This window comes from Pinus tabuliformis, chromosome 7 (assembly GCF_031772625.1).
Source record: "Pinus tabuliformis cultivar Carrire ecotype Pingquan chromosome 7, CPIR1, whole genome shotgun sequence".
Taxonomy (NCBI): Eukaryota; Viridiplantae; Streptophyta; class Pinopsida; order Pinales; family Pinaceae; genus Pinus; species Pinus tabuliformis.
The window spans coordinates 266040193-266059203 of record NC_142293.1 but is presented as its reverse complement, the minus strand read 5'-3'; the positions used below and the strand labels follow the sequence as shown (position 1 = coordinate 266059203).

Sequence of the window (19011 nt, the reverse complement as noted above, 5' to 3'; positions counted from 1 at the left end):
TATGTTGGAGCAATTGTCAAATACAGGATTCCTCAATAATAGAATCCCATCTCTGGTTGTCATAAAGATTCACAGTGGTATTCATCATGTGTACAAACAGCTCACTGAAGAGCTTCAGCAACCAGACTGCCTCACAGAAGGCCATACTATCAGCAATGTATTCTGCCTTGGTGGTGCTCAGAGTCACCGATTTCTACTTCCTGCTCATCCAAGATATCAAGGCAGATTCCAAACAGCACTAAGAAGTGCTCTAGTGATCCTCCATACTTCCTGCCCACTCATCATTCGAATAATCATGAGGTTTCATATTTCCGGCAATGTATCTCAATTCATGAGAGATTGTGCCCTAAAGATATCTTAGAAGATTCTTGGCACCAATCAAGTGAGGCTCAACCGAATATGAGCTCACCATGCTAACTGCAACACAGATGTCCGGACGGAGGTTCTCCAAGAACATCAACGCGAATGAGTTTATGAAACTCAGAGGCATTTCCCAAATCTGGTCCGACATCATTACCATATAACTTCTGAAAGTTAAGATCCTCGAGGCAGTCACAAGCTTGCAGCTTATCTTCCCACATTCCGAATCCAACTCCCTCTGTCTCCTATAAATGAGAGGGTTTGCACCTGTCAGACATAGGTGCTGGTACGAGAGGTTTATCATCCACGACCTTTGAGTAATGGTTTGGATCGGTTTCACTCCTAGTGAATCTCAGCTGCATTAGACAGCTATCAATCCTCTCATACTATGCCTGAGGTGTTTTTCTTCAAGACATAGAGGGCTTTCTTCCACCTGTATACATGAGATTCCTTGATCATGATTCTCAGACTCCTCGGGTTGTTCCAAACCTGTGAACCTGCTGCATGAGGGGAATGGTACCCTTATAATATTTTCCTTTGGTACATTTCAGACATGTACCTTCATGCTTCCTTTTGAATTCAGGCATCCTAGTCACCATTTGACTCACAGACCTCTAGAGCTGAGTCAATGGACATGGTCCCCAGTGGACTTCCTGCAACTTGATACAACCCTGAGCTCAAAAACATCTTTAAAAAATCTATTTTCAAACACGTACCTTTCCATCGATAAGTGCCACCTTGTAACCTTTGACTTCCATTTCCGAGATGGACATCAGGTTCAATCAGGTACATAAAAGAGATTTTGGGGTTCCTTGCTTTCGTAGAAGAGTCGACCATTGTCTTTGATGACCCGCATCTCTGTCATTCGGGCACTCCTTCGCATAAGGGCCGAACTCATAACCAAGACATCTACCTTTCCTTCCTAGCCTTAGATCTGAACTTCCCAATGAAGTGATGCCATCAGAAGTTTTGTTGCGCCATTCTAATAACATTCTCTGCTTCAACTTCACCCTAGGTGAATTATGAGGAACCCATTGATCCTTTTGTCTTGTCCCAACTGTCTTCGGTGATTGCTTTTTCACTCCTGCTTGGGCATTGTCTTCACCTCAGCTCTAATACCATGCTAAGATTAGGTATGTTCTATGCTAGAGAAATTTATTTAAATTTTCAGAATTAGCAATCACATCAGCATTACGATAAACTGCAGATGGAACATAAATATAATATGCAGAAGACAAGCCAAGACAAGAGGACACAAGATATGGCGCAAGCCAGGGACAAACCCCACAATGTGTGGGGAAACCCTTGATCAATTCTTCTTTTATCTTCAAAGTTCAGCAGAGAGAGAGATGGTACAAATACATTTGAAGTCAACACTTTGACTTGCCAAAATAAGAGATCAGACATCAGAGATATTTCATCATGAAGATGACAGGATAGTTCCGATGACAAGGACTGCAGATCTGAACTCAGGTGAAGGCACACTTCTCAGTCCTCATACTTCAACTGATTCACCATGCTGCATCCAACCATGTTGCGTCCATCACTATGCTGCATTCAGCACCATGCTGCATTCAACATCATGCTTTCAAGCTATTAAATAACTAAGCCCTTCAAGGGCTTCAGTCCACCTAGGAGAGTCTCTCCTAATCCATGCTGCCATCCGAACTCAAAGCAAACTGTAATACTGCCTTGGAACAGCCTTAGCTGCTTGCTATGGCTTGCAGCCTAGCAAAGCAGCTAGCTGTAGCTGTAGACTCCCTAGTGACTGCTGATCCCAAACGTACCTTATCCATGCCTTAGAACAGCAGTATTTAACACGTTGTTACAGCGATTTCCATGCTGCTCCTTTATGCTGATATATGTCTCCTTTATATTGCTACATCTTCACTTGTTGTTCCTTTCACTGAGATCATCGTTGATGTACATTCACATTAGTGCCACTGAGATCAAATTTGTGAGATCATCTTTCATACCACCATTCAAAGAGTTGTTTCGGGATCAGGACTCGTGATCCTATAACTATACAGAGATCATTCCTTGATATCGATATGTACAGTGATCATATGTTGCATCTAACTTGAACGTTAATATCATTACAGATTTGAATGCCGAGATGATATATGAAAAGATCTTCTACATAGTGATGCTAAGAATGTAGCCCTACTTTATTATTCTGAGACTGCTACAGGAATATCACCTAGATCTACAGCATCAAAGATATTTCGATACCAAAGTTATGCTACGACTGCTCCTTGTCATTATAAGGATTAGGTTTATGTTGAGAATGTATATAGCTCATACCTTATGCCAATACAGTATTCTTATCCGAGATCTGTCTCATCGATCCGAGTTTTGTGCCTTCAATTCATAGGTATCCCAAGGTGAGATCGCTGCTCCAGAACTTAGATCAATTTTGCGTCATTATCAAGATCTGGCCATGACTATCCCGAGAGTATCTATCCCAAAATGCATGTCAATACTGTATCTATATCCGCAGGGTTCTCTGCTCTATCCATTTGATAACTTCACCTTCAAATCACAGGTATGCCGAGTGTAGATTAGCTTGGGTTCGTCAATACTGTATCTATATCCGCAGGTTTCTCTGCTCTATCCATTTGATAACTTCACCTTTAAATCACAGGTATGCCGAGTGTAGATTAGCTTGGGTTCATCAATATTGTATCTATATGCGCAGGTTTCTCTGCTCTATCCATTTGATAACTTCACCTTTAAATCACAGGTATGCCGAGTGTAGATTAGCTTGGGTTCGTCAATACTATATCTATATCCGCAGGTTTCTCTGCTCTATCCGTTTGATGTTCCTTCTGTTCTATTTAACCGAGATCTAGCTTGACTGCGGCCTTACGCGGGATTGCGGCCTTCCATGCTTGACTGCAGCCTTACGTGCTCGACTGCAGCCTTTAACTTTATCACTGCGGATTCCATCTACCATGGCTCCCTTCTACTACGGCTACCATCTATGCCTGCGTATAAATGTATTCAATAACAGCGTTAGAGGACTGCGTTTTGGCTGCTACAGGCAGTGTATAGACTGTGCGTATATAGTCTCCATGCGTATAGAATGACGTGTATATAGTTTCCATAGCCAACAGATTAGGGATCACATAACTATTTCCATTGCTGTGCATATAGTTGCTCCATTGCCAATGGATTAGGGCATCGTACTGCAGCTAGGGCTCCTTAGGGCTCCTTCTTAGGCCAGCGTATTCTTTTGGTTCTCTCCTTCTCCAAAAACCCAGACGTGGAGAGGAGATCACCTCAAGAATACGTGTGTGCAAATGATATCAAATCCTCATCTATTTATACCAAAATGAGGATGATGAATAGACACGTCGGTTGGGCTTCTAGAGCCTACATAAGAGCTGGTCGGCTTGATAATAATTACATAAACAAAATAAATTCATATCTCCATAATTACTTATCGGAATCGGATGATCTTTGGATCAATCCTACACCTCTCGACGAGAGGGATCCAATAAAAATATCAGCTGCCATAAATAAGCCGACCCACATGGAGTTTGGCCCTAGTTGCCAATTTAACAGAGTCATCAAGGGACAACACATCAAAGCACCGGTTGATGGAGGAGCTATACAAAAGTTCATTGATGAAACATTAGCAGCAAACAGACAGCTTCGCATAGAAGAGTTTGGAGGCCTTGATGTGATAGTAGCAGATGGGTATAGCTTGGATTGCACATGGATGATTCCAGGTTTGAGCATAACACTTGGTAATTACACTTTCACTAGTGATTTTTATGCAATAGATCTTGCAGATATCAATATGGTATTGGGAGTTCAATGGTTGTATTCGTTGGGAAAGCACACTATGGACTACCAACCAATGGAGATGGAATTTAAAGCCCCTAACGGCAATAAAATAGTTTTGAGAGGTATGGCAAATGGTATCCCACAAGTCATTTTTGCCAAAAGAATGGAGGTCATATTTAGGCATGGAGATGTAGCATATGCTACAAAATGCATAATTACAAGCCAAAAGACACTCAACAGTGGCAAGCCACAGTACAAAGCAGACATTCAACAAGTGTCGGGCAAGCATGGTTAGGTATTTGGTGATATTCCTCAGAGATTGCCTCTGAAAAGAGGATTTGATCATACTATATAGAATTAGAAGGGGCCAAGCCCGTAATCACTACACCGTATCATCACACACAAAAAAATTGAGGAGATAGCAAAGCCAATCTAGGAATTGCTAGCAATTGGCCACATCAGACCCAACTCTAGTCTGTTCACCTCGTTAATGGTTCTAGGGTTTGTTTAGCTTATATTTAATTTTCAGTCATCAAAAACCCTAGACATTTGTGTTGAAGTTTCTAAGTTTACTTAATTAGAAACCCTCCATGCACTTTATCTGATTTATTCCTACCTACTTGTTATTTTTCCTTAACAAGTTATTTACAATGTAAGTACTAAAAATAAACACTAATGCATGCTCAACATATTATAGATCTGCAACTAAAAGAAACAAGAACAAACACACCATATGACACCATTATTTTTGGACTAATGTCCCCGGAAAAACCCAATGCGGGAAAACCAATGCAGCTGTCTGAGGGTTTTCTTATTAAACAATATCAGAGTACAATCTGGGTGTCGAAACTGGCCTACCCTACAAAGAATTTCCTTGGCAGTAATACCTCTTTGTTTCTGACAAATCTACTCGTTGAAACCCCGGATAATCCTTCCAGCAGCTACTCAGCACCAATCTGCCCCAGAAACCCCAGCGTCTGCCCAATCTGGACTGCATCAGGCTCTCCTAGCCCAACGTTGGCCCTGCATCAGCCCCAAGAGGCCCTGTGTCAGCTCTTTGAGCCTCTGCGTCAGCTACGCTGGCCCCTCTGGTGCTCTACGCATCACTTAGCTTCCTCTGCATGGCCCTGCATCAGCACTAGCTGCTCCTACATCTCTCTATCTGGCTACTCTGCTGCTCTCCCAGCACTATCTCTGCCTCTCTGTCTCTCTGTACTCAATGCCCCTCATTTGCTCTCTGATCAATGATTCTATCTCTCTTAGCAAGCCCCGCTCTAGAGAATAGAATGATTGATCACTCTAGTGTATTCTCCAAGCGACCCTCAAGCCTCCTCTTATACTTTTCCTGTTGACATCTCAACGACTGAGATTAAGTCCCTAATCAACGGCTAAGATTAGATCTTGTTTGATCCATGTCTTTTGGACCATTCTAACACAGATTCATATTAATACAGATTAATATTTTATTTTCCCTAAGTTTAGACTTAGGGACTCCATTAAAAATATTAATTATTTAATATCTCCTGATCTGTTTAGAATCTATCCAAACCCTTTCTGGGTATTGGAGATCTCATGTGCCCCAACCTCTCCACCAAATTTCGTGGCTAGATCACATCCGATGCTACCCCAAATCAACACTCCCTCTTAGCAAGGATTGTGCTCTAGCAATACTCCTCACTGAGTATTACTTTGATCATCCGGCATCGGTACCTGTGCTGATGCTAGACCTTCCTGCCCAACATCCTCTGCATTGTTGTATCCTATACTGCTACCCATGGTTCTGCCACTACCACTGTTGCATCTATATGACAACACCCTCTACATTAGTGTTGTTGCTGGTCCTTTCTCCCAGCACTGCACCTCCTCTCATCATGCTACATCATTCTGCCCACTGATGCACTGCAACTCAGTTACTGAGAAGTAAGTAACTGATCTCCCAATCTGACCTCCCCGTTGGGCTAGAGACATCCACTGACACTGAAGCTCCCTCTGTTGCTGACAAATACTCCCTCTCTAACCTCTACACTGCTGCAACAACTCCATGCATCTCGCACTGTTGCACACCTCTCTGTGCCATCCTGCACTAGTGCAACACTCTTGTGCCTCTCGCACTGCTGCAACCTACTAGCCTCACATTGTCTCGGGACTCCTGCACTGCAGGTCTCTCTGTCACTCCATCCGCATCCATCTCTACCCGACTCAACCAGTCCTACTACTCCTCTTCGGGGTTCCCGTAGCAAGGTCTAATCCAAGAGGTTGAGTACCTCGAGGATCCTGCCCATCATCGCCTGTAGTCCACCTTACTACAGCTCGATGTCTCCCCACTTCCGCTCAAGTGGCGCGTGTGCACTCATGGCATAGTCATCGTCTGTCAAAACTTCCTTCTCTGTCCCTGCTGGCACTACCTTAATCTCGGAAGACTCTCCCTTACTCTTCTTCCTTGGACACTAGGTCACATAATGACCCATCTCCCCACAGTGGAAGCACTTGATCTTGGAGAGATCTTTCTTCTTCCGCTTTTCCTGCTTTCCCTCAGATGCTAGGGCCACATCTTCCTCCTCTTGCTTGACTTTGATCCCCTTTGTGTTGCTACTTATCTTTGACTATCGTTTGATCTCTTCCTGGCGAAGAGTTGCCACATCTCGTCCCACGGTGGAAGTGTCCCTCTGCCCAGTATACTCTAGACAAACACTTCCCAGTCTTCTGAGACAGCATTCAGGTTGTCCTCATCATTAGCTCCTAATCTGATGTCGCCCCTATAGCAGTCAACTGATCTTGGATCTCATTTAGTCCTCTGATGAAGGTGTCAATCGATTGTCCCTTCTTCATCTGATACGACCTCATCTGATTCTCAAGCAACATTCTTCTCTGCACAGAAGTATGCTGGAATAGCTTCTTGAGAGCCTCCCACATCTCAAATGTTGTTTCCTTCTCGACTGTGTGTGGTACTACATGATCCTTGACCCCGTCAAGGATAATGCTCTTGGCCCTTGCCATCGCCTCCTCGTACCTATCATTATCACTGGGGTTGACTTGGACAGCTATTACCTTCAAGGTGAAGTTCTTGACACGATTCCTATCAAGCGCGGATAAAATTCTGGCCTTCCAAACCATGAAGTTCGATGCTCCGTCTAGTCTATCTTGGTCTCTTACTCCATGTAGTGTCATGACGCTCCTCTACTTCTCTCCTGAACGTTCTCTGTTCAACTCCTTTGAGTCTCTACTTCCCATTTGGAAGTTCTCTTCTAGACTCCCTCTGAGTCCTGATTTCCCTCCTGGAAATCCTTCTGTCACTTGTCGAGATGCCCCCTACTCTGATCGTCTTATGCAACTGCACTGCTGATCTGGGTTCCTCGGCTAGAAACCCTCGGTAACAACTCCTCTGGCCCTGCTTTCTCAGGACTGTTCTGACTACAGTACCTCACCAGCTCCACTTTGCAATATTCTTGCACCCTTCTAAACCCCAACAACTGCCTCTCTGTGAACTGCGTCAGCCCCTCTGCCTCACGCTGGCTCTGCGTCACCCTGGATGGGTCTGCATCAGCCCTGGGATGCCCTGCGTCAGCCCTCTGACCCTCTGTGTCAACAATGTTGGCCTCTCTGAGGCTCTGCGTAGCTCTCGACTTCCTCTGTGTGGCCCTGGCTGGCTCTGCGTAGCTCTCGACTTCCTCTGTGTGGCCCTGGCTGGCTCTGCGTTACACTCCTTGACTTCTGCGTTGCTAGAAACAGCTTCTATCACCCCGAGACAGTTGTTTTTCGCTACTATTGCTCCGCTCGGCTGATGTCTTTGTCCTCTTGTGATCTACAATCACGCTCTGATACCATGTTGAAGTCTCTAAGTTTACTTACTTAGAAACCCTCCATGCACTTTATTTGATTTATTCCTACCTACTTGTTATTTTTCCTTCAAAAGTTATTTACAATGTAAAGACTGAAAATAAACACTAGTGCATGCTCAACATATTACAGATCAACAACTAAAAGAAACAAGAACAAACACACCATATGACACCATTATTTTTGGACTAATGTCCCCGGGAAAACCTAATGCGGGAAAACCAGTGCAGCTATTTGAGGGTTTTCTTATTAAGCAATATCAGAGTACAATCTGAGTGCCAAAACTGGCCTACCCAACAAAGAATTTCCTTGGCAGTAATACCTCTCTATTTCTAACAAATCTACAGGTTGAAACCCCGAATAATCCTTCCGGCAGTTACTCAACACCAATCTGCCCCAAAAACCTTGGCACCTGCCCAATCTGGACTGCGTCAGCCTCTCCTAGCCCAGCGCTAGCCCTGCATCAACCTATCTTGGCTTGCATCAGCCCCAGGAGGCCCTGCGTCAGTGCTCTGAGCCTCTGCGTCAGCTATGCTGGCCCCTCTGGTGCTCTACGCAAAACTTAGCTGCCTCTGCGTGGCTCTGCGTGAGCACTGGTTGCTCCTGCGTCTCTCTCTCTGGCTGCTCTGCTGCTCTCCCACCACTATCTCTGCCTCTCTGTCTCTCTGTACTCAATGGCCCTCAGCTGCTCTCCAATCACTGATTCTATTTCTCTTAGCAAACCCCGCTCTAAAGAATCGAATGACTAATCACTCTGGTGTATTCTCCAAGTGACCCTCAAGCCTCCCCTTATACTTTTCCTGTTGACATCTCAACGGCCGAGATTAAGTCCCTAATCAACGGCTAAGATTAGATCTGGCTTGATCCATGTCCTTTGGACCATTCTAACACAAATTCATATTAATACACATTAATATTTTATTTTCCCTAAGTTTAAACTTAGGGACTCCATTAAAAATATTAATTATTTGAATATCTCCTGATCTGTTTAGAATCTGTCCAAACCCTTTCTGGGTATTGCAGATCTATGTGCCCCAACCTCTCCACCAAATTTCGTGGCTAGAGCACATCCGATGCTACCCCAAATCAACAATTAGGGTTTTTTGCATATTTTTTAACCTAAAATCCTAGGGTTTTCTTACATGTTTTTTACTTAAAATCATTCTCATTGCAATGCAAAAATACCTTAGTTGATTTATATTGTTGCATGTTTAGGGTTAAACATTTTGTTTTGATTGACAGTTACATGAGCTTTAATTTTCAGAATTTATATATGATATAAATTCTAGATCTATCAATTGTTTTAGCCCATATTTTTACTTTCTTAATGAACTGTTTAAAGGGCTGAATCGTATTGCTGTTGTAAATTTTAATCGTTTATACAAGTTTTATAACGGCCATTAGTATTTTTAAATTTGCTTTGTTTGGGGAAAATATTGTATGAGATAATAGCTTGGTAAGCCCTCACAAATCAGCCTTTGCACCCTGTGAGGACTTTGCACTAAGGAGCAAGATTTTGTGACAATAGTTATTCTAGTCTAAATTTGAGTAGCACTTTGCCCATCTTCAACAAAAATCAGAGACAATATCCTCTTAGCAAGGAAGAATTGATAAGACTTAATTCAATAAACATGTATTATAACAGTACTTTTCTATTATGGGTGCGATCAAACCAACGTTAATACACAGGATCCCATCAGAACTCCGCAGTTAAGCATGCTTGGGCTAGAGTAGTACTGCGATGGGTGACCTCCCGAGAAGTCCTAGTGTTGCACCCTCCCACGATAAATAAAATAAAAGGATCGCTGAGCTCTGGAGCGCTGCCATGAAACCCTAGCTGTGCCTCGGCACCCCTGCGCCCTTGCAGCTCTGCGGCCCGTGGCTTTGGGCCCTCTACCCTCCTTTTCTGCATTCTTTTTTGAGTTGCTGCAGTTCAGAGCGCTCGATTACTGCTGGGAGGGACGAGTAAGCCGGGCTTGCCCTCATGGAGGTCCCAAGCTAGCCGCAGGCAGGCCCACCTTCATCTGCCAAAGCCTTCTCTCGACTCTTGGCCGGCTTGTTGCAGAAGAAAAAGAGTGAAGCAGCCAAGTTTGTCAAAAGGCTGGAAGACATTCCTGAAATCTCCCTACCGCCAGAGACCCCGATTCAAGTCGCACTCTCCTTGGCTGAGCAGGCTCTCGTTGGCCAGTTCATCAGTCTATGGCCTTCTCCTAAGACCACTGAGACCTGGGTTAACAGGAACTGGGCTCCTTTGATCAAGAGCAGTGTCACCTCTTACTTCTTAGGACGAGGGTTTTTCCTCTTCGAATTCACCTCAAAGGATGACAAGGACCTGATCTCTTAGAATGGCCCCTATTTCATGGGCCCCCAGGGCTTATACCTCAACAGATGGATGCCAGATTTCGACGCTACAATCGATGTTCCCACGGCTATCCCTGTATGGGTCAGACTCCCTAATCACCCAGTTCATTACTGGAACTGGGACTCGCTGAAACATATTGGAAACGCCCTTGGGAAATTCATAGATAGGGCAAACAACAAAGATCAATATGACTATGCCCGTATCTGCGTAGAAGTAGACCTAGAGGTGGGTCTCCCGGAAGCCATCAAAATCAAAGTAGGAAATTGGACCCATTTGCAGAAGCTGGATTACGAGCAGCTGCCTTTCAAATGCCGAAAATGTCATGTCTACGGCCACTTCGCCAGAGGATGCCCAACCAATGTGGAACCAGATAAGGGTAAAGAAGAAGGTTGGAACTAGGTCAAGCGCACCAGGAAAATCCACAAGCAGGTTGGTCCAAACGAAAGAGGTCCTCAAGTCCCCCCTAAGCAACCCCCTCCCAGAATGGATCAAGAAAATAAATTCGCTCCTCTAAGCTCACAAATAGAGGAAACTTAGGAACCAGACAATCAAAAATCAACCCCTCCCTCTAAAGTTACCCCCCCTTCTCCCAAGGGGGCAAGACTTGCTAAGAGTTCCAAAGGAAACATTGTCGAAGTAGAGGAAGGTGAGCATGAATCGGATTGCTCAGAGGAAGAAGGGGAAATAGGAGAATCCCAAGCTTCGATAAGGAGATCCACAAGAGGCCGCAAATCAGATCGGGAAAAAAGAGAGCAAGAAACTTTCAAGGACAAGCTCCAAGGCAGCCAGCCAACCCTTGAGAAGCTACTGGCCTCAAAAGCAAAGATGGCGAGAAACCAGCACCAAGGGTCCAAGGGAGCCAACCAGAAATATAAATGATGAAGATAGTTTCCTGGAACTATAGAAGTATGGGGAGCAGAATCAAAGAAGAAGCCATCAGAAGTTTAATAAGAACAGAAACTCCTGACATACTTCTCATCCAGGAGACCAAACTGGAAGACTCTGTCTTCCTTCAGGCAAGTAAGAAACTCTAGAACAAATGTGAGGCGAAAGCAGTGTCAACCTGAGGGGCTTCCGAAGGGTTGGGCACTCTTTGGAATGCTAGCAAATTCACAGTCGTTTCTGAGACCCTCAATACTCACTGGTTGCTCTTAAAATTGCAGCACTTAGATTCAAAAGAGATTATCAGTCTCTTCAACGTGTACATCCCCGTGAATGCTGTGGAAAAAAAGTCCTGTTGGGACTCCATAAGAACCCAAGCAGATCTCGTTAATCTTGAGAATACAATCATAGCAAGAGATCTTAACCTCACTCTCTTATCAGCAGACAAGAGAGGAGGCAGCATTGTTCGAGATCCGGCAAGGGAATGGGCAGAGGACCTTATGCAGGATTGGGACCTGCTGGACATCAAGCCAATCTCTGGTAAGTACACTTGGACTAATAAAAGAATTGGCCCTGGCCACATTGCTGCCAGATTGGATAGATTCTTACTTCAAAGCTCTTTTCTTTTGCTTGGATTAGAGGCTAGAGTTCATATCCTCCCATGCAACACTTCGGATCATAAACCCATTAAGCTAGAACTGGTGTTTCAGCTTGACCTAGGTCCAATTCCCTTCAGATTTAGCCCGCTCTAGGCTAAGGAATCAGACTTCATGCAATTAGTTAAGGGCATCTAGATGCAGTCGGTCAAAGGCTCCCCCTTTTTTGTCTGGGAGGAGAAGCTCAGAAGAGTGAAAAGGGCTTTAAAAAGCTGGGCCAAAACTCTGCCCAATCCAGCAAATGAAAGAAAAAATCTCCAATGCATTCTGGAAAATCATCATCTCCAAGCTGAAACAGCTGATATAACTAAAGAGATTCTAGACAAAGAAGCCCAGCTCCAACAAAACTACCACAAGGCTTGTCTAGCAGAAGAAGAGTACTGGAGACTTAAGTCACGCAGCCTTTGGCTTAAAGCAGGGGACAGGAACTCTTCCTTCTTCCATAAACAAGCTCAGGCAAGGAAATGTACCAATTCCATTTCCGAAATCAAAGATGGCACTATTACTCACAAAGACAATGCAAGCATCAAAAAAGTTGCCTCCCTTCACTTTAAAAGCCTGTATAGTGAAGATATAAATCTAGACCAAATCTCTGATATGATTGACGTGGTTCCCTCCTTTATTACTGTTGAAATGAATCACCTTCTTGAAACTAAAGTCTCCAAGAATGAAGTCAAGGATGCCCTCTTCGCCATGGACCCAGACAAAGCCCCTGGGCCGGATCGATTTACAGCCAGATTCTTCCAATCTTGTTGGTCGATTGTGGAAAAAGATCTATAAAAAATGGTTATTAAGTCCCAAGCTTGCCAGAAAATCGGAGGCAGCACAAACTCTGGTTTTCTTGCTCTCATCCCCAAAGAGAAAGGAGCCAACACCTTCAACAAGTTTCGACTGATTTCGCTATGTAATATTGGTTACAAACTGATTACTAAAGTCATCGCTAATAGACTTAAGCTCATCCTCCCCAAAGTCATTCCGGAAAGCCAAGGAGGATTCATTCAAGGGAGAGAGAGTGGACAATTTCATTCTGGTCCAAGAGCCAATCCACTCAAGTTTGAGTCGCAAGGAAAAAGGTATGGTTGTCTAGCTCAATCTAGCAAATGCTTTTGATAGAGTCAAGCATAGTTTTCTGCTGAAAGTCTTACACAAATTTGGATTTGGGGAGAAAATTATAAATTGGATTCGAGCCTGCATTTCGAAGCCTTGGATTGCTCCATTAGTAAACGGCAGAGCTGCTGACTTTTTCAAATCCACGAGAGGGCTCAGGCAGAGGTGCCCTCTCTCACCCCTTCTATTCATTCTTCAAGCCTCTGTCCTCAGCTTCTATTTAGACAAAAAAATGCTGGATCAGGAAATTGTTGGGCTTTGTATAGCAAGAGGTGTTAAAAACATTAATCATGCCCTCTTTGCAGATGACACCTTGTTATTGGGAGCTGCCTCTGTGCTTATAGCCTCTAGATTTAAAGGAGTCCTGGACGAGTTTTGTATGATTTCGGGAAGCAGTCTAAACAATGGAAAATGCCATATCTATTGCTGGAACACCACTTCCAGCATGCTCAATTCCATTTCCAGAACCTTTGGTTTCGCAGCCTCCTCAAACTGGACTTCCTTCAAGTATCTAGGCCTTCCTGTATTTCTTAAAAGAGCCTTCAGCAGAGATTGGCTCCCCCAACTGGAGAAATTCAAGAACAAGTTGCTTGCTTGGGGCTTTTCCTGGCTCAACATTGCTGGTAAGTTTGTCCTTATTAAATCAGTTCTTAACAGTCTTCCCTTATTTCAGTTTTCTGTTCTTCTTGCTCCCTCTGGCATTCTCAAAAAAATGGAGGAGATCATTCGGAAATTTTTTTGGAAGGGGGGCAAGCAAAATGAGAAAAAGATTTCGTTAGTTAGCTGGGATTCCATCTCCAAACCGCTCTTGGAAGGAGGCTTGAACTTCAAAAATCTTGGATATCAAAATATTGCTATGGGAGCTAAGTTCATCTGGAGAATTATTGCTCCTAACCCTACCTGGGCACATCTAGCTCTTTGGAAAAAATACTTTAAGGGCAAGCACTCCCGCTGTCTAGACCATCCTCTGTCGTTCCTGAATATGCCCTTCCAGAAGCTCCGTTCCAAAGCCTGTCCGCTTATAAATACTCATGCCTACTGGGTTCCCATCAATGGAAAAAGGATCAACCTTTGGATAGACAAAATTATGAACAATGAGCCGCTGGGAGACTGTCGCTCTCTTCAAGCGTTGCACAGTTGGATGAACGATGTTGGAATGTGTTCCCTGTGGGATATCTCAATCTGGCAGGATTCACGCTGGGCTGGCTGGAAACTTGAAACGCCCCCAGATTTGTCTATGGAACGCGAGGAACTGCTCTCCAAGCTTCACGGATTGGCTCCAATGCGGATGCGAAGCAGGGATTCAAGAGGTTGGGGTGTGCAGGCTGGTGGTTATTCCATTGCTCAGGGATACGCCAAGCTGTGTGAGCGCCCCCATGTAGCCACGAATCCAGAGCCATGGAAAGGGATATGGCATTATCCCTCACTGCCAAAAATCGATTTTTTCAATTGGCTGTTATGCCACTCCAAAATCTTGACAGACGATAATCTTCAGAAGCGTGGCTTCCACGGCCCTTCAAGGTGCAGACTTTGCAAGGTAAATTAGGAAAGTGTTTGTCATTTGATGCTTGAATGTCCCTTTACATTGCAAATCTGGACCACGCTGCTGGAAACTTTGAGTTTCAGCTTCAAGTTGCCTTCCTCCACTGCTGATTTTTTTGTCAAATCGCTGCAAAGGTACCCTGGTCCTCCTCCAAAAAACAAAATTAGTAGAGCTGCTTGGTTTATTCTCCCTAAAATTACCTGTTGGCAGATCTAGCTTGAACGAAACAAAAGGATTTTCAGAAACTGCAAGTAGGATGTCAAGCTAGTGGTATTTAAAATTAAATGCCAGTTAAAAGAGTGCCTGAGAGACCACAAAGATGATTTAAATCTCACCCAGCAAGATAAAAATTGGGGATCTTTTCTCCATCTTCAATTCCAAAAATTGGCAAAGAGTATCTCCCTCCCAAAAGTTCGGCAAATAAGGGCTAACACAAAAGAGTTCCAGGGATGGATTGCAAAACATTAGAGGCACTCTCTATTTTTTGATGGGGCTGCAAAGGGCAATCCTAGAAGAGCTGGTGCTGGAGGAGTTATATTGAATCCAGCTGGTTTTAGGATTCACAGTTTCGCCTGGGGATTGGGCATCGCTTCCAGCATTCACGCTGAGGCTTTGGCTCTTTTTCAAGGACTCAAGATTTTGAAAGTGCTGAACATCAGGGAGGCTAATGTTATTGGAGACTCTCAGGTTATTATTAACACTATGTTGACTCATTCTAAGCCAATGGATCTAAGGCTGGCAAGGCTGATTCACAGAATTTCAAACCTTGGAGATTCTTTCCAGAATTTGAATTTCTATCATGTGTCGAGAGCCAATAATAAGGAGGTGGGCACTAAAGCTAACAAAGCAGCCCTTCTTACGGCTGGTGCCCTGCTCAAAGGCGGACAAGAAATATGGGAACCAATTCCTTAATTTAGAAAATTTTCATGTTTTATAGCCTTCTGTTAAATCAGTTTGTTTGTATCCAAAAGCTTGGGAAAATCTCTGAAATTGACCGCATAGTAGCAGCTAAGAAGAGATGTGAGTTAAACATAATTGTCAGAGTCTTGCAAGGCTGTTCGGCACTTCTAGATTTAGACTCACCTTTTGTAATCCGCTCTTTGGCATTAAGGCCAAGTTTCTAATATATCCACCACCCGTTTCTATAAAAAAAAACAGTACTTTTCTATTATAATTCAGTATGCTCTGTGCTGTATCCTTATCCATTTTAGGTAACATAGTTTAAACTTTAGATTGATCATTCACCCACTTTATTGTATTTTATTGATGACTTGGTCTACTTTCATCACTCTCGATGGAATTTTGTACTCTCTATATATATAGTAACACAAATCGGTATACATTTTGTACATTTCCAACAATCCTCATCTTATACTTGCATAATTTATTCTTATTAATTCTTGAATGGGAAAATCTTATTGATTTGTGGTGTTGTGCCCATCTATAATACCTCACCCAAAAGCTTGCATCTATAAAATACAATGCACACCAAGAAAGTTGACCTAAACTTAAGAAACAAGCTATCAAATACTAATTGTGATCTATTGTACAAATTATTGTCATCATAACTAAGCTGCTGAACATACAATCAAACTAATGGTACCAGATATGCAAAACCAATGCAATTAGATCAACTGGATAGAACTAATACCTGATCCACAAGGCTCACATCAATACATACAATGCGTGCCAAGAATGCTGATGTGAAATCAGCAACTAAAGATGCCTGATACTCTTTTGATGGATCCCCTCCAACCATTTCAGATTCACTGACTTCTCTAAATGTGTACTCCAACCTCCACAATTTTAATCCTCCTTTTGGATCTGTTGTAAAAACATGCCTGTACAGACAAGACACCAAACATATCCCGTCCAATTCTATCAGCTATAAGAGAATCTATGTCTTACAACTTATATGAAGAATATACTTAAAAATGAAGGCATACCTATGCCCTAAGGACTTGCACCAGTAAATCCCAAGAAGTTGCCTCTCTCTTTCAGCAGACCAAGTTAAAGAACATGGGTTTTCATGATTAAGATTACTAGATACCAGTTGCACAACAGTCACTCTTCCTTTGCCATCACCCATTGCAACCCAATCTTCTTGTAAGGCTGGGGAATCAGGGGACTCCATGACCAGTACATCCAAACAAACAATGGGCTCCTTGTCATTAACTTTGAGTATAGTCGTCCACTTTTCTTCTCCAGGAACAGTTAAGTTGATGCAATTTAGATATCCCAGGTTGGTGGCAATGTAAAGATAACTCTCTCGAGCTAAATGCAAGCATCGCACATATTCACTCTTGCTGAAAAATCACAGAAGTAAAACCTCAGCAACAGAACAATTCAAATAAGATCATTCCATCAGTGTCATTATGAAAAAACAAATGATGATGAATCTGTGAATAAATGTATCGTAAAAAAACCAACTTTTCATTAGCTAAAGATATTGGATTATTTAAATCCTAAGCATAACATTTTAGGTTCAAAATCTCTCTACTACCCACCAGGGAAAATTTTATGGGTCATTTTTCATAAATAGGCTATTTCGAAGAAAATAATCAAAGAACACAATATCATAATTACACAAGATGTGCTTCATAATATTGGCCCAAATTATCAAGGTGCACCACTGAAAATTAATATATTTATATTTCACGTACTTTCCCGAAATAAAGCATGATATTCATTCTGCGACAAACTTTACCTGCCCAATATTGTATTTTTCTTTTCATAAACCTACAAAAATTTCTGTATATTTACAAATATAACTAGGAGGTTCTTAAATATTTTTCCATCCTGACAACCATGTACCATTGTTTTTGACAGGCAATATATTACCAACCATGAAAATAAAGACATCAGTAACACTGGAAAAGATAATTTGTTTAAATTTGCAGTGAAGCTAATCTCAAAAGAAATAGTTTACGCAAGAAGCTTAGGGCTTAGTCACCAAAACTTTAGCATGAAGCAATTTTGGGTCAGGAAGCCAAATTGAAATAATTCTGGATGCAGCTTAACATGTCTGGCTCAGGCTTAACTATGGACTCATTACCTGCTGATTATTCCCCGAAATATGAATCTAAAATAAGGCCTTGGGACTGTTACCCACTGTTGTTGCACAGAGTGTCTAGGCACTGCGACAACGCTCAGACCGGAGGCTGTCACCCTGATCCCCGATCTCTCCATTTAAGCTGTCTTCCTATAGCAAGCTAAGGGGGGTAGACCCTATGGGATAAAAGAGAACCCGCTGTGAATCAGCCGGTTCGGGAGATACAGCGAAGCAATCAAATACTTGATTAAGGCTTAGCAAGAAAATTTTAAATGATTAATACCAGTGCCTTATGGAATCGATGATCCAAGTAAATGATTATCAGCTGTTGCTTAAAAAATAATTAACGATTGCCTAAAAATATTTGCCAAACATCTAACATGTAACGAACATCAGAATATTCAAGCAATAGCAATCAATTTTAATGACTTAGTAATGTTCCAGCAATTAAATTTCTAAAGATACGAATTCATTACTCAACCATGAAATTCAAATGCTAACCAATTTCAAATAAAATGATTCACCACTTTCGAATAGTTAATCTTTAAATATAAGAATGTAAGCACATTTAACTATCACGAATACCACAAAAATTTTAGCACAAAGAAGCTTTAAATCCACAAACTTAGAAAATCTTTTTCTCAATTTGCTAAGCAAGACTTAATGCAATAAATGATCAACAAAAGATTTTCAATTTTAAAGTGACCAAACACATCCAATTTGCTCAAAAATTTATATATTTTTTTTAAATGTTTTTGGACTTTAAAAAAAAAAATATATATATATATATATATATATATTTTTATAAAATTGAAATCATAAAAAAGAAGAACAAAACTTAAATCGAAATTTTATTAAAGTTGAAGTCTTAAGTTAAAAATTATATACACCCTAACTAGAACTATGACTATATCATAAAAGAAAAATATGAATAAACTATACTAACCCTAACGCATTCATATATATCGAAATGCTGTTTATGTTTGTGATTTTGCAGGTTCGGTCGACGGTCTAAGGAAGTTGCGGAAGCGTGCTTCTACGGCAGGTCAACAAAATGGCAGAGGAAAGAGCAAGTCGATGGCAGCGTTGGGAGCTTGGAGAGGATGCGGGTTGGAGGACTGCAAAGAGACGGCACGGAGAGGTGAGACTGGGAGAGAATACGGGAGCAGGGATGGAGGATAAGCGGACAACGTGTGAGAATGGAGCGACGGGGAACCAGATGGGAGTGAAACCAAAGGAGGAGAGCTTGGAGGTTGCAGGTCGAAGCAAGGAAGGGAAAGAAAAGCACGTAAAGAGAAGGCTGGTTTGTTGGACGCGTGGAGTATGAGCGATGGAATGAAGAATTTGCAGGTTGATGAGGAGCAGCAATGACTGAAAGAAAGGAACAACGTGGGAAGCTTAAATGGAGGCTGCGTGGAGT

The 19011-nt window shown here is 42.5% G+C and overlaps 1 protein-coding gene and 1 pseudogene across 1 annotated transcript in view; one reads left to right on the top strand and one right to left on the bottom strand.

The window, feature by feature from the left end:
* Positions 1 to 19011, bottom strand: part of LOC149246888 (uncharacterized) — a 300905-nt gene that overhangs the window by 166066 nt on the left and 115828 nt on the right. Inside the window, exons 6-7 of the mRNA XM_089458052.1 lie at positions 16486 to 16845; positions 16191 to 16380 (exon numbers count right to left, since the gene is read on the bottom strand). Coding sequence (XP_089314178.1) covers positions 16191 to 16380; positions 16486 to 16845 — 550 coding nt within the window. The remainder of the gene's footprint in view (positions 1 to 16190; positions 16381 to 16485; positions 16846 to 19011) is intronic.
* On the top strand, positions 9649 to 9767 carry LOC149246889 (5S ribosomal RNA; annotated as a pseudogene).